This window comes from Panthera tigris, chromosome C2, assembly GCF_018350195.1.
Source record: "Panthera tigris isolate Pti1 chromosome C2, P.tigris_Pti1_mat1.1, whole genome shotgun sequence".
NCBI lineage: Eukaryota > Metazoa > Chordata > Mammalia > Carnivora > Felidae > Panthera > Panthera tigris.
This window is the reverse complement of record NC_056668.1, coordinates 146,175,617-146,198,657: the sequence shown is the minus strand read 5'-3', so window position 1 is coordinate 146,198,657 and position 23,041 is coordinate 146,175,617. Positions and strand designations below refer to the sequence as shown.

General features: G+C 50.9%; 1 protein-coding gene across 1 annotated transcript in view; it reads left to right on the top strand.

Moving 5' to 3' along the window:
* The window catches only part of OSBPL10 (oxysterol binding protein like 10), a 306,044-nt gene extending 284,179 nt beyond the window's left edge, over nt 1-21,865 (top strand). The window contains exons 8-12 of the mRNA XM_042998798.1: nt 1,944-2,421; nt 14,441-14,627; nt 16,364-16,546; nt 19,245-19,398; nt 21,741-21,865. Of these exons, the coding sequence (XP_042854732.1) occupies nt 1,944-2,421; nt 14,441-14,627; nt 16,364-16,546; nt 19,245-19,398; nt 21,741-21,785 (1,047 nt within the window). The 3' untranslated portion in view covers nt 21,786-21,865. The remainder of the gene's footprint in view (nt 1-1,943; nt 2,422-14,440; nt 14,628-16,363; nt 16,547-19,244; nt 19,399-21,740) is intronic.
* The last annotated feature ends 1,176 nt before the right edge of the window (nt 21,866-23,041 follow it).

Genomic DNA, 23,041 nt, shown 5'->3' with positions numbered 1-23,041 from the left:
TCTGCCTCCCCTTTACTCTGCCATTGGTCACCTGCCTGGAGGGAGGCCACGGGGAGAGTGCGGCTGCCTGGTCCCCCGAGAGCCCCACTGGAAGAGCAGACGGAGGACCTGTCCCCACAAAAGACACAGGAAGTAATACCGGTGGCATCTGAGCCAGAATGGACTTTCGTATGGCCCAGCTCAGGTCCTCCAGCAGCCAGATTCTCCATTTCATCAAGTTTTGGCTGAAAGAAAACGAGAACATCGCCATTAATTTGCATAGCTATCTCTTAAATAATGTTTTTTTTCTTCCAGTATATTGTAAGAGCAAAGCAGAAAGATACTGAGGAAAGAATGTAAAAATCACTCCGTTCTGACCCCAAGAAATACATGGTACCATTTGGGGTCTTTTTATGGCACGGAGATTGTGTAACGTGTCGAACTTTCCAGCTGGCTGCTTTTTACCTAACGCGTGTACATAAACTTCCCTCTGGCATAGTGTGGAAGGAAAGAACAGCGTTAATACAGATGCCAGTGTCACTTCCTCAGTGGGCTGGGCTTTCTCCAGTTGCCACTGAAATTTCTGTGCTTTGATCTCCTGTCTGCCCGTCTGTCTCTTCCTCTCGGGACATCTCGCTTCCATTGTATCTCCTTCTTTTGCTGGGAAGCATCTGAGCCAACTGAGGCGGGGGCAGGGTGGCAGATCTGTAAGCCTTCTGCTGTTTGTGGTCAGTGAATGTTTTCTCAGCTGGGTACTATGTGAAGGAAAGACAGACGCAGTCACGCAGTCCCGTAAGGAGGGAGCGTAAGCCCGCCCTGTGGCCTTGAACCGGTGTGGCTCCCCACCCCCGTCTCTCTCGGAGTCAGGGAGGAGCCATGGCCAGCCCTCTGGCTTCAAAATCCTGTGACTCCCTACCAGGAGGAGAACGTGAGATCGTCCGGGCTGTGCCTGGCCGCCTCGTGGGTAGAATATGGATACCCTTCTAACCAAGTCACGTCAAGTTCACCTTAGAGCACGAGAGACAGGCTTGCTCTGTTCCGCATGTCAGCGATAGTAACGAGTGATCTGCTTTCCAGACCGGTTTCAGAATGTCCTTCATTTGCTTTGACCGACTTCCTCCCTGGGGCTGTATGGGCACCTGAGTGACCGCCTGGATCCATTTTGGATCAAGGAGGAGTCTCTTTGTCTCGTCCCATCCAGATCTCTCCTCCTCTTTAGTAGTGGTGCTGAAAACAGACCCAGGAGTGGCCGCCGTGCCGGTCCATTTACCAGAAGATTCCGTAGTAAGTGCCAGCCCACTTCTTTGTAACTTCCACTTATTCTGCTGGCCCAGCCTTGCACGGCAGCCTCCATAAATGGCCCCTCTGCTCCACGACAGCTCTCGGGACATTTGCTTGCTAATCGGCCTTGCCTCCCAGAGACCTGCTCTGCCTTGATCGTGTCGGGATTTATACGCTACTCTTTCAACCAAGGTCTCCAGAAGCCACTCTTAGGGATGCTATGTGCTGGTCTACTTGGACCCCCTTTGATGAGGTGCCAACAAGCGCCCAGTATCCATGTTTGTGGGGAGGCACTGAGCACCCCCCTTAGTTGTGCCCGATGTCGGGAAGCAAAGAAAAAACCCCTTCCGAGCTCTCTTCCTCACGGGTCTAAGTAACGAGGAGTAAAAGAGGGTTGTGTGTGGCCGTGGTGGAGAGGGAGGCAGAGACCGCTGTTCAGGTCCAGAGGAGCAGAGAGGAAAGCCTGTCAGAACCGTCTTGTCCGCGACGGTGGGTGCGCGATGTGCCGTCACCGCGGCCACGTCTCATTTCTCTGACGTCGTTTCCCCTGGCTTGTCGTTTGTACGCGAATCAAAAGAAACCGTTCCCTGGCTTAGGCCGTGATGGCTTTGCGGATGGCGGCTGCAGCCTCTCTCATGCAGTCACAGGGACTCCTGTCTGACTTTGTCCCCTTCCGCATGTAGGTGGTGCTTCCCACGTTCATCCTGGAGAAGCGATCCTTGCTGGAGATGTATGCCGACTTCATGGCGCACCCAGACCTGCTGCTGGCCATCACTGCCGGAGCCACGCCAGAGGAGAGAGTCATTTGCTTTGTGGAGTATTACCTCACAGCCTTCCATGAGGGCCGCAAGGGGGCCTTGGCCAAGAAGCCCTATAACCCCATCATCGGCGAGACGTTTCACTGCTCCTGGGAAGTCCCCAAGGACAGGGTCAAGCCAAAGAGGACTGCCCCCCACTCTCCCGCTAGCCACGAACACCCGATGGCCGAGGACCCTTCCAAAAGCTACAAACTCAGGTTTGTGGCTGAGCAGGTGTCCCATCACCCGCCCATCTCCTGCTTCTACTGTGAGTGCAAGGAGAAGAGACTGTGCGTCAACACTCACATATGGACCAAAAGCAAGTTCATGGGCATGTCCGTGGGGGTCTCCATGATAGGGGAAGGTAAGCCACGTCGTACATTTGATGGAGCTCGGCTCTTCTGTGGGGACGTCTGTATACTTGAGGATGATTCTGTGTGCGGACCTGTTTTTAGTTTGTTTTGCAGTTGAGGGTGAGTGGGAGCTTGGGTGGTAAAGAGGGATAGGTTTTGTTATTTTGGGACCAGGGCCTGGTAATTTCCCAGTGGGGCCAAGGTCACGGGCTAGATGGGACACACCTGGATCTTTACACGTGATGCGTGGGGGGAGGGGGGGCGCCTTACGTATATTTTTATTTTCAGCTTTGAGTGAATATTAGAGTTGGCTCCAAACCTGTGAAAACACATTTTTGTTCGTTCTCCCCTGTGTTTTGGCTCACAGACAGTAGGGATAATAGTGCTGCCTCTTCCAAATACCGCTCCTAAACATTCCCAAGGCAAATCTCTGGATTCTGCTAGGGATTCTGAAGCAAGAAGAGTGTAACCACGCCACTTGTGGATCGCACGTTCCTGTTTTAGCAAATGAGCTGTGCATGAAGTTCTTCATTGTTTGAAGAAACCTGTAATGATGCTTGTTAAATTGAAATGTCTGTGCCCCTGGTCCTTCGACTTCTTTCAGCCCCAAATTCCTTTGAGACTCTGAGGCTAGAGACTCTCTTCTCAGGGAAAGAAAAAATCCAGCACGAAATTTAGTCTTCAGGCGGCACATGGCTCCTAAGAAGCCCTTCCGAACCCCATGAGATAAGAATACGTTTCATTCACTGAGGACATTTTTATTGAGCACCTGCTATGCCAGACATTGCGTTAAGAGCTGGGGATACTTGTCGGAACAAAACAGACACACACAAAACATCTCTGTCTTTGTCAAGCTTCCTTCCACTCTACCTACTTCTATTCTACTTGGAAAATAAAATTACGTAGGCCGTGTTGGGAGGTGTTACCTACTATGGAGAAGTACAAAGCAGGGGAGGGACCCGGGAGCAGTGGTGAGAGGGCAGTGGAGCCTTAGGAGGGGATGGGATGGCGACTGGGATGGTCTCACGGACAAGGTGACATTTGAACAAAGCTCCGGAGCCGGTGGCGAAGGACGAGCCTCGCTGATGATCTGGCCACGGGGGGAGGGGTGTGCGCTGCGGGAAGAACAAGACAGAGGCCCAGAGGCAAGGTGGACCCTGGCATGTGGAAGACAGGCAGCTTATGGGGCTGGAGCAGGCAGGGAACAGGGGTGAGGTCAGAGTGGTGACTGAGGCCAGATCACGCAGGGCCTCAGCGGCCCTCGCGGGGAGTGTTGGCTCCTGCACTAAGTGAACTGCAGAGCCGTTAAGGGTTTCGACAGAAGAATACCAGGATCTGACGCATCATTTAGCAAGGTTGTCCCAGCTGCCTGTTGAAAATAGATCATAAGAGGAGTAAAGGTGGAAGCAAGGAGACCAGTTAGGAGATGATGATAATAACCCAGGCCCGAGACGATGGTGGCCTGGACCAGGGCGGAAATGGTGGAGGAGGTAAGACGTGGTGAAGGTGTGGATGTATTCTTTTTTTTTTTTAAATATGATGTTTATTTTTGAAAGAGAGAAGGCACTAGTGGGGAGGGGCAGAGAGAGAGGGAGACACAGAATCTGAAGCAGGCTCCAGGCTCCGAGCTGTCAGCACAGAGCCCGACGCGGGGCTCAAACCCACAAATCACGAGATCGTGACCTGAGCCAAAGTCAGATGCTCAACTGACTGAGCCACCCAGGTGCCCCAAAAGTCTGGATGTATTCTGAGGGAGAGAGAGCCAGAAGGATTTGCCTCGGGTTGGAAGTGGGGTCTGAGAGGTGACACCAAGGCTTTCAAGGCGAGCACCTGGAAGGACCGACTAGCTGTTTGCTGAGCTGGGGAGGCCGGGAGTGGAGTCGCTGGGAGGAAAACTAATTTGGAGGAAGAGTTCAGGAGCTCAGCGAGGTCACGTTATGGTTCGGACATGCAAGTGACTGCCCGAGTGGACAGGTGTGGACACGGGCTGGAGTTCTGAGGAGAGGGGCCAGCAGACGTCGAAACTTGTGATTGAAGTCCTGGCACCTGACGAGATTATGGAGGGAGCCTGATCCCCACAGTCCTGCGGCACTAAGAGGCCCAAAAGGTGAGGAGCACTGGTCAGGGGGACTGAAGAAGAGGGGCTTGAGAAGGAGGTAGGACGGGGATTTGTTTCCTGCAGGCTGGGTGAAGAAAGGGTTCCCGGGAGGAGACAGAGTGGTCAGCTGAGGCAGACGGTGCCGATTCATTCTGGGAAGGTGAGAACCGAGGACGGGCCACTGGATGGTGGCCTGTGATGGTCATTTGGTGACCTTAACAAGGGCTGTCCGTGGAATGGTTCTCGTGAAAATCTGATCGGAATAGATTCGAGAGAGGGTGGGAGGACCCGAAGCAGAGACACTAAGTACAAACAACACTTCCTTATTTATCGTGTGAGGGCCCAAACCACTCTTGGGTTCCGTCTCTCTGTCCTGTCTCTGGGCTGTAGGCTCACCCTTTGAACTGCTTATCCTCCATGCGTAGATGAGACAGCAACTCCAGGACCCCCACAGAGGAGCCCAGGACCCATGTCGGGCCTTCGTGGGGGTCCTCGCTGCACACGGGCTCAATATTCAGCCACCTGCACTGTGCTGCTGGGACCCTCCTCTCGAGGATCAGTTAGGGTCAAGAAATTCACTAAAGGGAGAATCAATCTGTGAAGGAGGCCAGGGACTCACCTGTCACCAGGATGACCCTAGGCCACCTAGTTCCTCCAAGATTCAGATGGGGTTGGGCTGTATATGTTGAGGGGAAGGACTTTGAATAAGTCACACCAATGATAAATGGTTTTTCTTTTTTAATGGTTATTTTTGAGAAAGGCAGAGCGTGAGCAGGGGCGGGGCAGAGAGAGAGGGAGACACAGAATCTGAAGCAGGCTCCCGGCTCTGCTCTGTTAGCAAAGAGCCCGATGCGGAGCCTGAATCCACGAACCACAGGATCATGACCTGAGCCGAAGTCGGACGCTTAACCCACTGAGGCACCAGGCGACCCGCTGATGATGAATGTTCTTCTCCCCGTGACGTGCTCTTTTGTGGGAGTGCAGCATTGCAGCCATTTTCCAATCAGGACAATCCCTATAGGAGATTAGTTTGTCTAGCTTTGATGGCTGCCATAAGAGAGGGAGTGGTGTCGGAAGTGGTCTTCTTTCTTAAGAAGGAATTGTTCCCGACGATGACAGGACCACAGAAGCTTAGGGCTTAACAGATGATTCGTCCATCTTGCAAACCCCCGCATTCCCAGCGCTATGGCAGGGGACCCCGGGGCGGAGATGGGTGAAGGGAGTGAGCGTGGGGCTTCTGCTTCCTTCCAGCTGTGCCTCACTTTACAGAAGAGGAGCCTAGAGAAGCCACTTGCCCGGGGGCACATGTGTGCCACCCACAGTAGACACCCTCTGTCACCACGAGCTGGTGAGGGGGGTTGCAGGAGGGTGCCGGCATCTCTGTGAGGCAGGGACCTTCTGTCAGTGACTCACCTCTGATCTGTGGACCAGAAGTCAGAATCGGGGGGGGGGGCGGTCTGGGAGTCACAGGAGGCCACCAGCCCAGAAACAGAGGGGGTGGAGTGGGCAGCAGATGGAGCTGTGGCAGAAGGGTGCCTCCAGGGGCATAGCCGGGGCCCTGGAGGCCTGTCTCCCTGAAGCTGAGGAGACAGACTTGACTCAGATGTGCTTCCGGAGGCCGAGGGGTAGGGGAACGAGATCCAGTGTTCCCTCACAGGCCTTTCTTGGGATCGCAGCGATCACTGTCGCTCTCAACTCTCATCTCTCCCCATGGCCTGCGACAGGGAGCTGCCCCCGCGTAGGACTGTTTGGGTTAAGGCCACGTGGCAGGTCCCAGCAGGTGCGTTGGCCCCCCGGGCCGTGGGCTCCCCAAGCGCCGTGAGCAGAGGGCTTGGGGCCCAGCCCACGGGGGAGCCCCTGCTGCTGAGAGCAGGGAGCCCAGTGCAGGCTTGCGGGGGACCCCGCGTGGGAGGCCTGTGTTTGCACGGATTGCACACTTGGGCGTGCAGTGAGAAATGGGAGTGGCGTCGACCTTGGTGACCTTGGTTTTGACTTCTCGGGGGCTCTGTATTTCCACAGGTTGCCAGAGTCCCCCCCAGCGCCCCAAGGTTGGTACTGGCGAAGTCTTCCCTTTTATTTAGAAGCCAAAATCAGTGTTCAGGAGGTTCATTTCGTCCTGTTTAATTTCCTTATCCTGAATTTCCCACGTAACGAATTATTCAAGGATGAAACACGTTTGTTTAGAGAAGGTGGGGTGTGGAGGAGGTTCACGCCTTCAGTGCACACTTCCTGCCCGCGTGTGTAGACCACCTGTCTCAAGCGGGTTTACTTGCTTATCTTTACGGGGACGGTTCAGAGAGGCCGTGGTCTGTTCATTCATTGATCCGTTCATCCATCCATTTGTGAAAAGTGGTGCCGGACACGCGGCCGCGACGGGGACAGGACAGAGGCCCCTGCCCTCAGCCGCCGTCCGTGCACGCGTCACAGAAAACGAGGCACGTGCGGGAAATGTGCAGTGTGACCGCTCACTGGCACCGAGGAGACAGAGCAGGACAGGGTGAGAGGGTGCGGGGTGCCTGGTGGGGGGGGTGCTGCTGTTTTCGACAGGACAGACCCCAACAAGGTGCGGCCTTCGAGGAAGGGCTTGAAGGAGGTGAGCGAGGAGCCACGGGGATGGCTGGAGGAAGGGTGCTCCAGGCAGAGACAGCAGAAGGCTCGGACGCCCGGGGCGGGAGCGGGAGCGTGAAGCCGGGGTCTTCTAGAAATCTCGTGGAGGCTCTGTGGCTGGGGCACAGGGGACAGGTCAGGGAGGAGGGGCCCGATCACGGGGGCGCTGTGCGGGGGGCGTGGGAGGGCTCGGGCTTTTACCTGAGTGAGGTGGGGGTCCTTGGAGGGTGGACGTGGCTTTGGCAGCCTCCCCAGGGCCGCCATGAGGACAGACGGGGCGGGAGTGGCGAGGGCATGGGGCAAAGCTAGGGGGGAGACAGACGGGTTGTCGCTTTTCTCTTCCTCCCTCCTACACACACGTACGTCGAGTCTGTGATTAGCCAGCGTAAGTGCTCAGTGACGATGGTATCTTCGGATGAGCATATTTTCGGGTACAGAAAGTCTGTTCGGGTTCCTTTCTGGGGACTCCCCTGCACTCCGCAGAAATGCCTGCTGCCGTGTGTCGAGGCAACGGAAAACCACAGATGCTTAAATAATAGTACAGGGCAGGGGGCCCCCCAGTCTCTGGGCCCCTAAGCAGGGATTCTTGACATTGGACGAAGATCTGGAAATTTTGCGTAAACGTGGAGGTTTGCAAATCTAGTGATTGAGGAATTCTTTGGTCCGTGAAGCTCCATGTCTTGCCAGCCATCCACCTGAGGGGTGGGCCGTGGTGAGGACGGGGGTGTAGAGCCGTGTGGCCGTCCCACTCCCTCCCGGCACATCCTGCTCCCCTCCCCGCTGCGTTCTCTGTTACCCCCGCTCTGTCCTGTGCTGCTGGGGCTCCTCGCTTCACCCAGCAGAATACGTGGCCTCCGTTCATCTCTTCTCGAACTTCACTTGAGAACGGTGGGTCCTTCTACCCCCGCGATGCCCCCCACCCTCCCCCCTGAGGTGAACAGACATCTTCACTTGCTTCTACTGTTGGTGGCTGTTGAGTGTCAGTGTGTCAAAGGATAGGCCTCTGGTGTCTCAGGGGGTTCACTCCCCTGTTCCCCACAGGTGGCCGATGGGGTCTGGGGCCTCTAATTCACTTGGCACAGCCGTGGGTGCACTGGACAAGGCTCTTCGTGGGCGGGAAATCCTAACGCCCTCGCCATCCCTGAAGCGGAAATAGAATGTGCTGCTCCCACGTCTCCTTGCTTGGAAAGTCTACGTAGAGCTTCTCAGTGGAGTGCTGAAATCAGAAAGATGTAGAGAGAGGCTCTACAAGGGCCCTCCCTGGATATAGTCCTTCCTGGTCACCCAGTGTATTCCTGCTGTGGATGGACCTGGGAAGGGTCCGGGGACCATTGGCTCAGTCTTGTGAGGCCTTAAGTTTCCCTAAATCCTTTCAAGCAGCTACATCCATCCCCCTTTTGTATTAATGAAATGTGCACTCCATAACACCCACGATCCTCGTTTTTCCCAGAAAATACTTCTGAGAATCTCCACATTTCGGAGCAGAAGGTTGTAGTTCCTATACTCAGAGCCCCTTTGTTGGGGGTGGGTGTGGAGAGTCAGAATGTTTTACTTTTCCTCACTTATTCGTTTTTTTAATAGAGAGAGAGCCAGAGCTCACAAGCAGGGGAGGGGCAGAGAGAGAATCCCAAGCAGGCTCCACACCACCAGCACAGATCCCAGTGTGGGGCTCGAGCTCATGAACCATGAGATCGTGATCTAAGCCGAACGCTGGTGCCCCTCCTCACGTGTTCTTTATACTGATCTAGCATGTTCCATAAACTTGTTGATTGGGCTTGAAGTAACAGTTTTTTCATCTCCCTCATTTTATTTTATTTTTAAGTATTTATTTTTGAGAGAACACAAGCAGAGGAAGGTCAGAGAGGCGGGGGGACGGAGGATCCGAAGCCGGATCTGCACTGAGGGCAGCAAGCCCAGTGTGGGGCTTGAACTCACAAACCAAGATCGTGACCTGAGCCAAAGTTAGAAGCTCAACTGACCGAGCCATCTAGGTGCCCTAGTATTTTTTTAATGTTTATTTTGAGAGAGAGAGGGGAGGGGGGGAGAGAGAGAGAGAGAGAGAATGAGAGTGCAATGAGCACTGGGGAAGGGCAGAGAGAGAGGGAGAAAGAGAATCCCAAGCAGCTTCCACACTGTCAACACAGAGCCCAATGTGGGGCTCAGTCCCATGAACTGTGAAATCATGACCTGAACCAAAACCAAGGGTGCAAATGCTTAACTGACTGAGCCACCCAGGTGCCCTTCCATTCCCTTATTTTAAAAATGAGGGGCACCTGGGCGGCTCAGTCAGTCGAGCCTCTGACTTTGGCTCAGGTCATGATCTCACAGTTGGTGAGTTCCAGCCCCACGTCGGGCTCTACTCTCAGCAAGGAGCCCACTTCGGATCCTCTGTCTCCCTCTCTCTGTGCCCCTTCCCCCTGCTCGCTCTCTCTCTCTCTCTCTCTCTCTCTCTCTCTCAAAGATAAATAAACATTAAAAAAATTTTTTTTTCAATAAAAATGAGATCTCAGGTGGGTCCACTGGAAGTGTTATATGTAAGTAAACACACGGGCTTGTCTTTTAAAGTATTGCCTTTAGGCCGTGCCCTATTTGGCTACAATAAAATGCCATCATGCAGTGCTTTATTACTACTTGAATTCACTTAGGCTGCAGCTCAGAGACTGCCTCCCCCCCTCAGGTCCCTCAGCTGTGGCTCTCGGAGCCCCTAGCGGAGACACTGCTCAGTCAGCCCTGCGGCTCTGTCCCTGGGGAAGCATGGCCCCTGTGCCCATCGCCCCCCTGTGCCCATCGCCCCCCTGTGCCCATCGCCCCCCTCTGCCCATCACCCTGCTGGCGCTGTGGGGGAGGGAGCCGAGGTGCATTCAGCTGCTCTCGCGGCCGCTGCCCCCCAAACTCCAGAGCTGGAGCCCAGTAACGTGGCACAGCTTCTTGAATGAGTCTGTAGGGAAAGGCAGTTCTAGCGACAGAGGCGACACGTTGGCTCGGTGCTTGTGAGCGCCGACATGATCGGGCCTGCCGACCAGCTCCCCAGAGTGACTTTCTTTGATTCGGTGCTTCCCAGAAGCGGCATCCTACTGGAATATTTTGGTTCCTCAGATTGAGACCGGGTGTGAAATTAGTTTAAATGTATCAGTTGGAAAATCTTGCCTTATGTTTCTAGGTAAATCAATTTGTGGGATTTAAAATGAACATCTTGCAGCTTGAAGACGAACCACGGCGTGGAAGTATTGGTTATTTGGCATTTTTTGGCTTCTCTCAGCCCTTAGGCTCATCAGTGAAAGTTCTTTAATTAGCCTATCTGTAAGTCTAGTGTTAATATAGTCTTTTCTCTATAATAAGGACAGGCTTTTTGTTTTTGTTTTTGTTTTTTTTAAGTTTATCTATTTTGAGAGAGAAAAAGAGCATGAGCAAGGGAGGGGCAGAGAGAGAGAGAGAGAGGGAGGGAGGGAGAGAATCTCAAGCAGGTTGTACACTGTCAGGCTGGAGCCAGATGCGGGGCTTGATCCCAGGAGCCCTGAGATCGTGACCTGAGCCGTAAACCAAGAGTCAGATGCTAAACCAACTGAGCTACCCGGGTTCCCCAGGACAGGGTTATTTTGTTTGTTTTTTGTTTCTATTCAGCCCTGAAAAAAGAGTTAGCTTAATGAGAAGGCATAATTGCAGGTGATTTAATGGCAACACACACATTTATGGATATTCAGAGAAGAGCTAAGGAGTGCGGTCTCCCCCCGCCCCCCAGTGCTTTCGTACCCGCTCAGCGTGGGGCTCACTGATTTCTGTGAACCTCAGGTTTGCAGGAGCGTTTTCTAAAGAAGAGGAGGAAGAGGATGCCTCCCACCTATCTCTTCGTCCCCCGTGTGCCATAACCCGCTGCCACTTTGTGATTCGCTGTTTATTCCCAAATGGAATAAATGGAACTCCGAGGTCACCAAGCAAGAGAGTGGCTCTGAAGAGTGAGGAGTAACTAGGATATGAAGCTTCTGGGATTCTGGCTGTGTGTCAGGCTGATGCTTTTAGTGGGCTTCTAGAGTCGCCTTCTCCTCACCACAGCTTTGTGAGGTATGCATACCATCATCCCTGTGTCACGGATGAGGAAACTGAGGCACAGAGAGCTTCAGGTTGCCAGGCTGCTGAGTGGGGACTTGGAAGGACCCTCTGAGATCTCACGCAGGTCTTTAAGGAAGAACATGGCATATTCCCCATGTAAGTGTATGGTAAAGAAGATATGAGCTGTATGGTCCTACATCACAAAGTTTATATTTGTGAATGGGGCCAGGAGGAGGCAGCAGGAGGAACTCATGGATGTGTGTGGTCCTTGTCGGAAGAGAGGCTGATGGCAAGATGTGTAACTGGGCGAGAGCCTCCAGGACACTCTCGACTATGGACTGGAAGAGCTCACCACTCGGGGACACTAGAGCCATCGGAGGTACGGTGGTGCTGTTGGGCACACTGGCCACCTTGGAAGGGTTTGACTACCGAGCAGCCCATTAGCACAGAGAGCAGGGATGGGGGCTCGAGGAGCCTTCTTCTCTGGGTCCTGGGAGGCAGGCTGGCTGGGGACTGGCAGCCTCTTCTGCAGGGTCCCAGGGTCCTCTCCAGCTGCCACAGGCTCTGAGGCCATGAGAATGGCTGGCCCTGGAGGAACCAGAAACTTGCGGGTAGAACTGGGCCAGGGAGGGAAATCCGAGGTGACCTGTCTCTTCCCGACTTTCACTCCAGGTCCTTCTTGCGTGTTGGTGTCCTACCTGTGTCTGGTATTAGCTGCGATTTTCTACCTGCCCCAGGCTGTCTTCTCAAGCAACCTAATCTGAGGAAGTCAGGCACAAAGTAGGCTCTGAAACGAAAACTCTTATCAGTTCTGGCCATTTTCCTCCAAGGGTTTGAATCAGAAGAGGACGGACATAGCAAAGTGTACTTCTCTTGCCAGACACAGTGTCCCTCCCTATGTGTGCACAGGGCAGGGCCCTGAGGGACATCTGGAGCAGTCTGCTCTCTGCCAGGTAGGGGGAGGGACAAGGGTCCACATGAGAGCATTAGATGGCCTGCCGCTTTACTTTTAGGGAGATGCATTAATTCAGTTACGAGAGCTAAGGCCAGTTGGAGAAGCGGGGAGAAGGTGGTCCCTTGTGATGTTCAGTGTATCTGGTATAGTGGAGCCATGCTATTTGTGTGTTTATGTTACATACGATCAGTTATACTCCTGGCAAGAGATTTAAATGCTCTGTGACATCTGTCCTTCAGTCCTGTCCACGGGATTATGAGTGACCCACAAATCTGTTTTTCCCTGATGGTCTGAGCTCGTGCAGTTGCCCACGTTCTTGAGCATCCAGACTCTACTCTGGGAGTGATCAAGACCCCTAAACACGTGTGGGCGTGTCACCCCGGATTTACAGACCAGGTCTCTGTTTCTGTGGATTGGCAGAACTGACTTTGCTGGAGTTAATGGAGAGTGAAGCTGCTGGTTCCAGGAATTTTCTTTCTTTTTTAAAATTTTTTTAATGTTTACTTATTTTTGAGAGACACGGAGAGAGAGAGACAGAGACAGAGCATGAACAGGGGAGGGACGCAGGAGAGGGACACACAGAATCTGAAGCAGGCTCCAGGCTCTGAGCTATCAGTGCAGAGACCGATGTGGGGCTCGAACCCACAAACCGTGAGATCATGACCTGAGCCAAAGTCACATGCTCATCTGGCTGAGCCACCCAGGCACCCCCAATTAAAGGAATTTTCAAGGGCAAGTTGAATTATACTTGTATGCATCTCCACATTGACTTTAGAAGCTCCGCATGCATGACTGCTCTCTACGTTCAAGTCCCATCTCTCCTCAGACCCCCTGACAAGCTGGTCAATACTGAGAGAAACACATGTCTCAGTGGACAGATTTTAGCTCTAGTTGATATAGACACTTGTCTAGCCTAAGAGGGAAGTACTGACCAGCCACATCACTTACCCTGAGTTTCCATTTCCTCTTCCTTATTTGAAAATGATAATTATTGCCAAATGGAGTCGTTGGGAGGCCCCCAGGAATGCAGCCAGAAAGTGCCAACACACACGAGCACCACTGACACCACTCCTCACTCTTTCCAGTGGAGGAACAGGGGGCCCAGGGAGGGGACATCACTGACCATGTGTGGCCAAAGGGCAGCACCTTCCTTCCTTAGATGCACAGCGCACCTGATAATTGCCAGACTGGGAATGAGCTGGGACAGAGTGGTGAGGACGTGTACAGGTCGCCGAGCCCCAGGGCTGGAGTGTGGGATGCTGAGAAGGTACCTTACACAGAACAGATCTTGGCCTGGAGCCTGGTTCTTGGGGCCTCTGCCGGCCTGTACAGGCCTCGGAGTAAAGTGAGATGCTGCACCTCCACTGTGGGCACCTGGCCAGCCAGGCCAAAGCAAAGGCTGGATTTCAACCCTTGGTGGCCACTTTGTGCAGCACGTAAACTATGCAACAGCCCTGGGAGTTATGCATTGATAGGATGGTCATGTCAGCCTTTGGGGACTTGATGAACACTGTGGCCCCTTTCCCTAGAAAATAGGGAAACCCACACAGTTTTTCATTGTTCCAGTGGACTGAGACCTTTCTACCCCTAATGCATGGAACCCCCGATTTAGAGGCGGGTTGCTCATGTGGCTAGTGTCTGCCTCAGGTTGAGAGCAGTGTACGGTCTGAGTTCTCTAATTTCATGTGAACCACGAAGGTCTCTTGCTCTCAGGAAAAGGTAAAACTCATTTACATGCTATTTCAAAGTTGAAAAGAAGGTCTGCTGAGTCGGCCAGTCTGCACACCTGCACCTATTCCCTTTCTTTCTGCACATGGGCCCTTCCCTCAGCCCTTTCCTGCTCACCCGGCTCCTTCCCACCACAGCACTTTTGCACAGCCCTCTTCCCTCTGCCTGGAATATTTCCTTCCTCTCTTTACCTTCTCAACTCTTCCCCGGCCCAAACGTCCCTTCCTTAGGGAGAATTCTACTTCCAGGTCAACCCCTGCCGAAGGTCTCCATGGCACCGGGCACTTCTCTCTCCTGCCTTCATTATAGTTAGTTTTGTGCTGGATTGGCAGTTAATGTCCACCTTTTTGTTCTCCTTGAAGGAAGAAAGTGGGTCTATTCACGGTTGTGTTTTCAGCACCTTGGACAGCGTCTGCCCCCCCCCCCCCCCCCCTAGGGTTATGAGATAAATAAGTGGCCAGGGAGTGGCTTACCTTTGCAGAAGTGGGAGACAAGATGTTTGTTGCAGGAAGCTGTTTGGTTTCTCATCTTTATGTCTTTTGATCCCTAACTGCCCTTTTCTTGTGTGTCTGACTGTCCTCCTCTCTCCCTGGAGGTGTGCTGAGGCTCCTGGAACACGGGGAGGAGTACGTGTTCACCCTGCCCAGTGCCTATGCTCGGTCTATTCTCACCATCCCATGGGTGGAGCTTGGAGGCAAAGTCAGCATCAGCTGTGCCAAGACTGGGTACTCAGCGACAGTGATATTCCACACAAAGCCTTTTTACGGAGGGAAAGTCCACAGGTAGGAGGCTCCAGGAAGCCTTTGTCTTTGCCTTATCACAATACCCTTTCTTTCCTCCGTTAGAAGCTTGGGTTCCAGCCATGGGATGAGGTAGAAATCAAGATAAAGCTAAAAGACCTTTTTTAAAAGAGGTACTCTTCTTTTCACCCCTCAACACGGTGGTTTTTTGAGCCCTTCCCACTCTACACTTACAGTGAAAGCCTTCGGCGATATATTCACAACACACACCAGCAGAATAGGAAGTGCTTCCATTTGTAATAATAACCTTTCCCTTCCCGGGCCACAGTCTGTTTCTCTGCTCTGAAGCAGTTCCATCTGTGAGCTTAGACACTGCCTGAGAGCTCATTTCATGTTCAGTTGGATCCATTAAATAATCCTGAATCCTGTATCATCTCAGATCAGGGCTACTTCTTTTAGTAGCTGGGGAAGCCTGATCCAAGGAAATTGAAGGAAAAGTCTGCTGTTTGAGGGAAGCATTAAGATGTTTTTATTGCCACAGTCCTAGAGCATCATATAAGCAAGCTCCAATCTTTGCCCTTTTTCTTGGAAAGTGTTCTGTGTGGTTCATGTGAGGATGCCAGGGTGTCACCTGGGAAAGTGGATGCCTTTGGTGGCTGTTTTGGAGCCACACGCGCTGGCTTGCAAGAGCTGATGGTATGTGCTTCTCCACAGTCCCACAGACCATGTCTGTAGCCTGAGATCAGCTGTGGTGGGCACCACAGAACATGGCAAATGCTACAGATCAGGTCTCTTTCCCTTTAGAGAGCCAGTTGTTAAAACATTGCCAGTGCACCCCTCATACCCTTCTAGAACATACCAGAAGATTTCCAATGCCACCCACAAGCCTTTGCCTCAGCATCTAGCAGCCATGGTGTTACTCAGACTCAGGGAGGAGGCTTCCAAGCCCATGTTGAAAATTCTAAGTTCAACTGAGCTGGGCCATTAGAAGGAAAGAAGCTTAGCTCCTTCTCACACTTGGCTGCTTTGGAGCAGGCTTTCCCATTTCTACTGCATTACTCTATGCAACAAGCTTGAAGGTGGTGAGGGAGGTGGGGGTATTCTTTCTCCCAGAGTTGGAGGCCTAGAGCTCCCTCAGACCAGGCAGGCGAAGCGAGGAGGGCACAGATCCCACAAAGGCCCCTTGTAAAAAGTGGTCCCTCGAAGCCACTGCTGTGAGTAAGATGCTGTTCACTCAATGCCAAGGGTCCAGGTTTTGCTCAGCCTTCGTTCAGGGGAATGTGCAGATGCCAGGGTGAACGTTTCCCCCTTTTTTCAACGTGATCTTAGGCGGATTGTGGTCAGTCCTGTTTGACCCACAGTTCTTAGTACACACTCAGGACCTGTTGGTGGTTCAAATGTAGCACTATTAGATGCTATTTTGGGGAGGAGAAGTATATACTTTATTTTTCTTGAATTGCTTGATTTCCACCCCAATAATAACATGTACCTTTTGTGTGTTTATCAAAATTAAGAAATTAACATTGCTGCATTGCTATTAACTAATGTACAGATTTCATTCAGATCTCACCTGTTTTTCTACCAATGCTTTCTTTTTCTGATCAAGAATATTAGGTCACAGTTTTAAGAGCTAGTCATTAAGCAAAATGGCAAAAAGCAATCCCTCCTCCTTGCCAACTCATAAAAAAAAATCTGTAAATGTGAGTACACCTTTGGAAGCAAGTCTCTGTTTTGTTAATCTTGCAAAACATGTTCCTTTGACTCATTCGTGAATTCAGGGTCACAGCAGAAGTGAAGCACAACCCAACCAACACCATTGTTTGTAAAGCCCATGGAGAATGGAATGGTACCCTAGAGTTCACTTACAACAACGGAGAAACCAGAGTCATTGATACGACCACACTGCCAGTGTACCCCAAGAAGATCAGACCTCTGGAGAAGCAGGGGCCCATGGAGTCCAGGTGGGAGTCAGGTTGGGTTGTTTCTTTCCAGCTTAGCGGTCCTTAGCACTTGACCCGAGAAACAGAGAAGAAGCCTCTGAAAGCCCAGCGAATGGAAATGGGCCAGGAATAGTGTTCTTCTCACTTGTTGGGGTGCTTGAATTTTCCACTGTGTGTGTCTTAGGGGTAGACCCTTTGGAGCTTTCAGTTTAGTTATTATGTTAAGTGTGGGGTGGGTTTTGAGGATAGCCTTTAAAAAAACTTTTTAAGTTTATTTATTTACTTTGAGAGAGAGAGAGCACAGGCTGGGGAGGGACAGAGAGAAGGAGAGACAGAATCCCAAGCAGGCCCTGCGCCATGAGTGTAAACTGTGAGATCATGACCGGATCCGAGATCAGGAATTGGACGCTTACCCAACTGGTCCACCCAGGTGCCCGCTGACAGTAGACTTCTAATGCCTGTCCTAAAAGAGTTTGTCAACTCAACTGGTCTGTTGCTTGATTGCAGAGTTAAGTTGCTAGTCATCAAAGAACTGTGCATAGAAGCTGTGGGATATTTATTTTATTTTTATTGCCAGATTAGCGACATTATTAAAAAAAAGTCAGCAATGGCAAGGACGTGATAAAATGGACACCCTGGGTCATATGCTCATAGTAAGAATGTGTGCAGGGTAGCTGCATGGATCAGTGGCTTCAAATGAATTCACTTTAATTTTGTATTCTGTCTTTGGGAATCTATTCTGAAGGAAAATTCTGAAGTTCAAAAAAGGTTTTAAATATAAAATAGGGCATTTAAAAATTTTACTTGTTTAAAATTTATTTGAGAGAGAGAGAGAGGGAGAGAGAATGCGAGCAGGCGAGGGGCAGAGAGAGAGAATCCCAAGCAGACTCCACACTGTCAGTGCAGAGCCAGACACGGGGTTTGATCACACAGTCTGTGAGATCATGCCCAGAGTCAGATGCTTAACCGACTGAGCCACCCAGGTGCCTCTAAATTGGGTATTAAAACCTGTAAACGTAAAAAAAAAACCCCAAAAAACACCTAACTGTCCAACAAAGGAAAATGGTTAAATTATGGAGTATCCACCCAATTAGTATGTCTCCTCCATGGTATGAATACATATAGTATTCATATAGCCACTTAAAGCGATGTTTCTGCACGGATCTTCAGAAGAAGCAGGATCTTCTTAGAATATACCATTTTTATTTTTTAGTCCAGGAGGTTAGCAAACTGTGGCCCATGGGCCACGTCCAGGCCGTGGCTGATTTTTTGAAAGTTTTATGGGACCACAGCCATGATCATTAATTTACCTACTGTTTATGGCTGCCTTTGTATAGCATTTAAGCAGTTGTGATCAAGACCATATGGTCTGCAAAGCCTACAATGTTTACTGCCTGGCCCTTTATAGAAAATGTTTGCTGACCTCTTTAGAGGTCTCTCCCCTCTAAATTTGGGACCACCAGCTTCTGATGTGACTCTTCATGGGAGGTCCTGCCCTTGAGAGCACCCCCACCTGGGATGTCCTTGTGCCCAGCTTCTCCCAGAAGTTTCTCCTGCTGTAAAATTGGAGTGAGAGCATTATTCTCCTTGGGGCTCTGTACGGTGGGGCTCAGGGCAGGTCCGGTGGGCAGGCTGAGTGTCCAGCAGGAGCTTAACCCTTGTCAGTTGCCTAATTTTGGTCCCCCTCAGAAGGGGCTGCTCATTGTCCCCACTTTGCTGACAGCCCTGTGTGGCCTTTCTCAGCTTAATCATCTGACACTCCAGGCTTCCTGCTATTCGAGGCCCTCTCATGGACAGGTCAGGGCTACCCACTGTGGGAGCATTCTCTGGCCCTGGATCTAATTACAGAGTGTCTGCTTACTCCTGGCTACAGAGGCGTCATTAGCCCCACTCAGGGAGGGAATCCTCGCTGCTGAGAATTCTGATAGTTCCTTTTATGCACAATCCCAAGTGGCCCTGATGCATTTACGTGAGGAAGTGCACGGGTGATGGTGTCTCGCTTTGCCTCAGTCCCTTTCCTCACCCTCTAGAATGGAGTATGAATCAGGGATGGTCCTGGGACATTCCTGAGGGTGCGGAAAGCTGTACATCAGGAGCCAATCTAGGCTGCCTTCTGCAGTGAATGAATGAGTGAGTGAGGCAGAGAAGTAATTTTCTGTGTAGACATGGGGGAGATGATGGATCCTACCACATAAACGCACACTCCCACGTGGCCCCGTCTGTAACTCCTAACGGTCGAATCCCCTGTGAATAAGCAGCCATCGCTCGTATTTGCCAGTTGGCTGACTTATATGGATCTTGTCTTTCTCGTTAAAATGGAGATGGGAATATAGCATCCATACCATTGGGTTGTTATGATTAAATGAGCATTTACATATGTAAAATGTTAGAAATACGGTAAATGCAACGGAAGTGTCTGCTATTATTATTGTTGTTTGTGACAGCAGTAGTATTAACACTGGTTCCTCCTCCTGTTACTAGATTCAGTTCCTAGACACTCAGCCCTGAGAAAGTCATGCTGCTCAGGATACTTGGGGCCTGTTGGCCCTGGGTTCAAATCCTGGCTCTAGAGGTCGTTGAGGCACTGGAATGAACTAGCCCTAACAGATGGCCCGTCCAGATGCCCTCCCCGCCGCAGCTCTGGCCCCCTTGCTGAGAACTGTCATTGCCAAATGAGCTGTCCCTGTCTGACCACCTCCTCTCCTCCATGCGTCTCCAGGAACCTCTGGCAGGAGGTGACCAGATACCTGCGGCTGGGGGACATTGATGCTGCCACTGAGCAGAAGCGGCTCCTGGAGGAGAAGCAGCGGGTAGAGGAGCGGAAGCGGGAGAACCTGCACACACCATGGCGGCCCAAGTATTTTATCCAGGAGGTAACTCGGCCACCTGTCTTTGGGGACTTGTCCCAGGTGAGGGGCGGATGGGTCGGTCTTGCTGATGCAGCAGTTTGTATGAATGAGGATGGTCCTGGGAAGGTTTGGGGCAGCTTGGCTCTGGCTTTGGGCCAGGCTGTCCTGTGACACTTCCCTCTGACATCTTCCATCAGAATAGCCTGTCAGCCCGACAGGGGGGCAAGGAATGAATGGGATTGCAGATCTGGATACTGTCCTATTAAAAAAAACAGAAACAAAACAAAAAACAGCCCCTGCTACTTTATCATCAGTGACAAATTAGCCGTGAAGCATCTCACAGCCTGTCTGCACAGCTGGGGGACTGGAACCTTCATGACTGAGAACAAGCGCCCTCTCGGAGCCCTGCCTCCCGTGGGCCAAGTGGGACGGGTGTGCTCAGAAAGGCTGGTGTGAACTGCCACTGTCACCCGGAGAAGTGACACCGCAAGGCAGTCATCTCCACCAGTCTGCCCACCCACTGGGCAAGAGGGCAAGGCACCATGTGCCCGGTTGAGGCTCTTATGCTTTTAAAGTTGTTTGTGGAGCAGTTGAGGAGCATTCTGAGAACAGAGTTGCAAACGATGGAAATGTAAGGAGCCACAGCTTTTAACGCAGGCCCTCCGGAGCCTGGCAGCATCGTTGAGGGACACCCCCGTGAGGACTGGCGCAGACACAAGAGTCTGTGAAGGGACCGGATACCATTTAACCTCCAGGTGGTCATCGACGGTCTAATTCTTCACAGGAAGCCACAAATCTGAATTTTTATGACAAATCTGATATTCACATGATATCAAGGAATCTTCAGTTTAAACACAGAGCCAGTAGAGATATGTCTAAGCTTTCTTTGGCCCCAGGACTGCTACTGTCCGACTTGTGCTGCAAGGAAGGGTTATCTTATGTAGCAGGAGGGCTGATGGGGGTGTTCATGACTTTGAGGTGCCCTTACGCTCAGGAGCAGAAGCAGCTGCTGCTCTCCCCCAGGCAGCAACTGGGGCTGTGGGTGAACAGAGACTTCGAGGTTGGCTTCCGATTCAGACAGGAAGCCTGCTTGAGCAGACTGCCTTTATGAGACTCTGAGTGGGAACCATGTCTGGAAGCCCTGCCTCGGTGAGGTGACTCTGTTCTCCAGAGAAACAACAGAGCTGAATGAAGACCCTGGGAAAGCCAGTGGGTATAATTCAGTCCCAGCCCAAAGGCCTGGGAACCCAGGAGGGGAGCCAGTGGTGTAAATGCGGGTGCAAAGGCAGAAGAGATGAGCAATCCCAACTAAAGAAGGGAGGCAGAACAGAAAGAGGAGGGTCAGTCCCTCCTGCCTCTACCTTGTTTGTTTTCAGGCCCTCAAAGGCTTGCATAATGCTTATCCACTGTAGGGAGGGAAATCAACTTTACTGAGTGCTTATCTCGTCTGGAAACCTTCATGGATACACTCAGAATGTTTCATCTGGGCACCACGGTGAATCAGGTTAACACATAAAATTAACCATTACAAAATCCTTCAAGGACCCTTCTGTGTGGTGGATCTAGTTTGCCTGGCTTCTGTGAAAAGTTGGCCGTAAAACAAAAACAAAAACACACACAAAAAAACCCTAAAAGGCAACAACAACAAAAGCACAGCTCTTCTTCCTGGGTTTAAGGAAAACCAGTATGTTGGTAACAGAAAACTTGAGGATATGTAAAGAATAAAAATCATCCCAATACCAGAATTGTTACTATTTGGCACATTCCCTTCTAGTCAAGCCCCAGATTGTGTACAACATTTTGACTCTCGCCTTTTTCTGATGGTTGGCGTCATTACTCACGTGTGCGGATTCCTGGCCACCTCCTGCTGCAGGGAGCCGTGGTTGGGCACTTCCCTCCAGGCCGGTGGGCTGTACATCACTGATCAGGAAAAATTCCTCAGAGGCAGGCCTTGCCTTTCCTCTCGTGTCCGTTCATTGGACCACCCTCTTTTTCTTTCCTGTCCCACTGTTTCAAAGGTGTTTTTTTGGCCAACTAATCTTATATGATGTAACCTGACAAAGCCCCCCTTCTTTGGTTAATTTTAGTTATTTTTTGGGTTTTCCTCCTGACATGCCAAAATGTGAAGATCTTGTCTCACAGAGCAGCCGGGCTGAGGAGGGGTGGCGAGACCACCGGCGTGGTGTGGTGGTGAGCTCCCAGAACAAGACGCACACACGTTTTAGTGGCAGTCCCGAACAGATGCTAACGAGCACTGCTCTGTGTGGGACTTGGCTTGTAACATAGCAAAGGCTGCAAGCTACCTCTGATTCTCCCCTTGCCCAGCAGAGAGGTCTTCATAAAATGTCTCCTTCTTTCTCTTACAGGGTGACGGCTGGGTATACTTCAATCCTCTTTGGAAGGCACACTGATGGGGTGGAGGTGCAGCTTTCAGAAATAGCCCTGTTTTTTGTAGGAATTAAAGTGGTTCAGTACCAAGGTTCTGCTGGTATTCACGGAGACCTCTTGTTATCATTCAAGAAATGGTACCTGAGAGAGAACTTATATACTGTGAAAAATGCACCACCAAACTACTAGTGGATTGGATTTATTCGAGAGCCATTTGGGGCATGTGTGTATACACAGTTTGTGTGTGAGCTCCCAGTACACTGTAGGTTCACATACACACATGCACTATATGCACATGTCTGCTGGGTATCGTTACACATGTAAATACTGCACTTAACCAAGATTTAAGTGGGTAATTATGAGCTCCTTTTTATCAACGAGGTTTGAAGTTTTCTATTTTTCACTTTGCCAAAAATGTTTTGCACTCACAAAAATACTCTCGGGTAGTCAACTCCTGTCAAAACAAAGGTGAGTTGGCATGGCCCAGTTGATGTCCATATGGTAGAAAGTGGCTCATTCCTGGTGGAAGTGTAGGTGGCTGTCACTTCACAATTCTTGTTGTGATTCCCACCTCCCTGTCCACTTCAGCATTTCGTTTGTCCTTAAGAAAGAAAAACTGCTATTTCCTGCTGAATGGTGAGTGGGCAAGAAGCTGTTAAAGGTTTACGCCAGAGCCTTCCAAGATGGAGCACCTTTGGGAGGACCGAGCCCACCTTGGAATATTCCTCCTATCTACTTGCCCCAAAATCTGACAATTTCTCATGCTCAAAGTATTAAGTTACACATTTTCCAGAAGCTGCTTCTTTTACAGTAGAAACCAAGTCATACAGAGACTTCACTACTTTTGTGATGAAAAAGGGCTTTAGAAGTTAAATACACGCATCCATATCCAGAACTGCACAACCACAGCCTCAATTTTGTATTTAGTTTGGGGAAAGAGAAAAGAATGTCCTGTGGATTTTTTAAGTGCGCCTCTCTTGTTTGACCCAAACTCTGCAGGAAAACCACTGTGATTAAATAACACACACAGAAAGACTATGTAAGTGTTCCATGGTTTCAGCTGAATTTCAGTCCTCTGCCTTTACAAATGAGGTCAAGACATGACGAGAATATACAGCAAGGAAAATGAAGTATTTGATTATTGCTCAGTGCTTAATTTATTTTTTACTGTGCCACTCAGAATATTTATAAAACCCAGTAGCATGAATGCTTCTCTGTAGTAATACTAATTTTGTGCCTTTTTGTCTGCTTTCTTAAGACCAATTGTTCACTTTGTAGA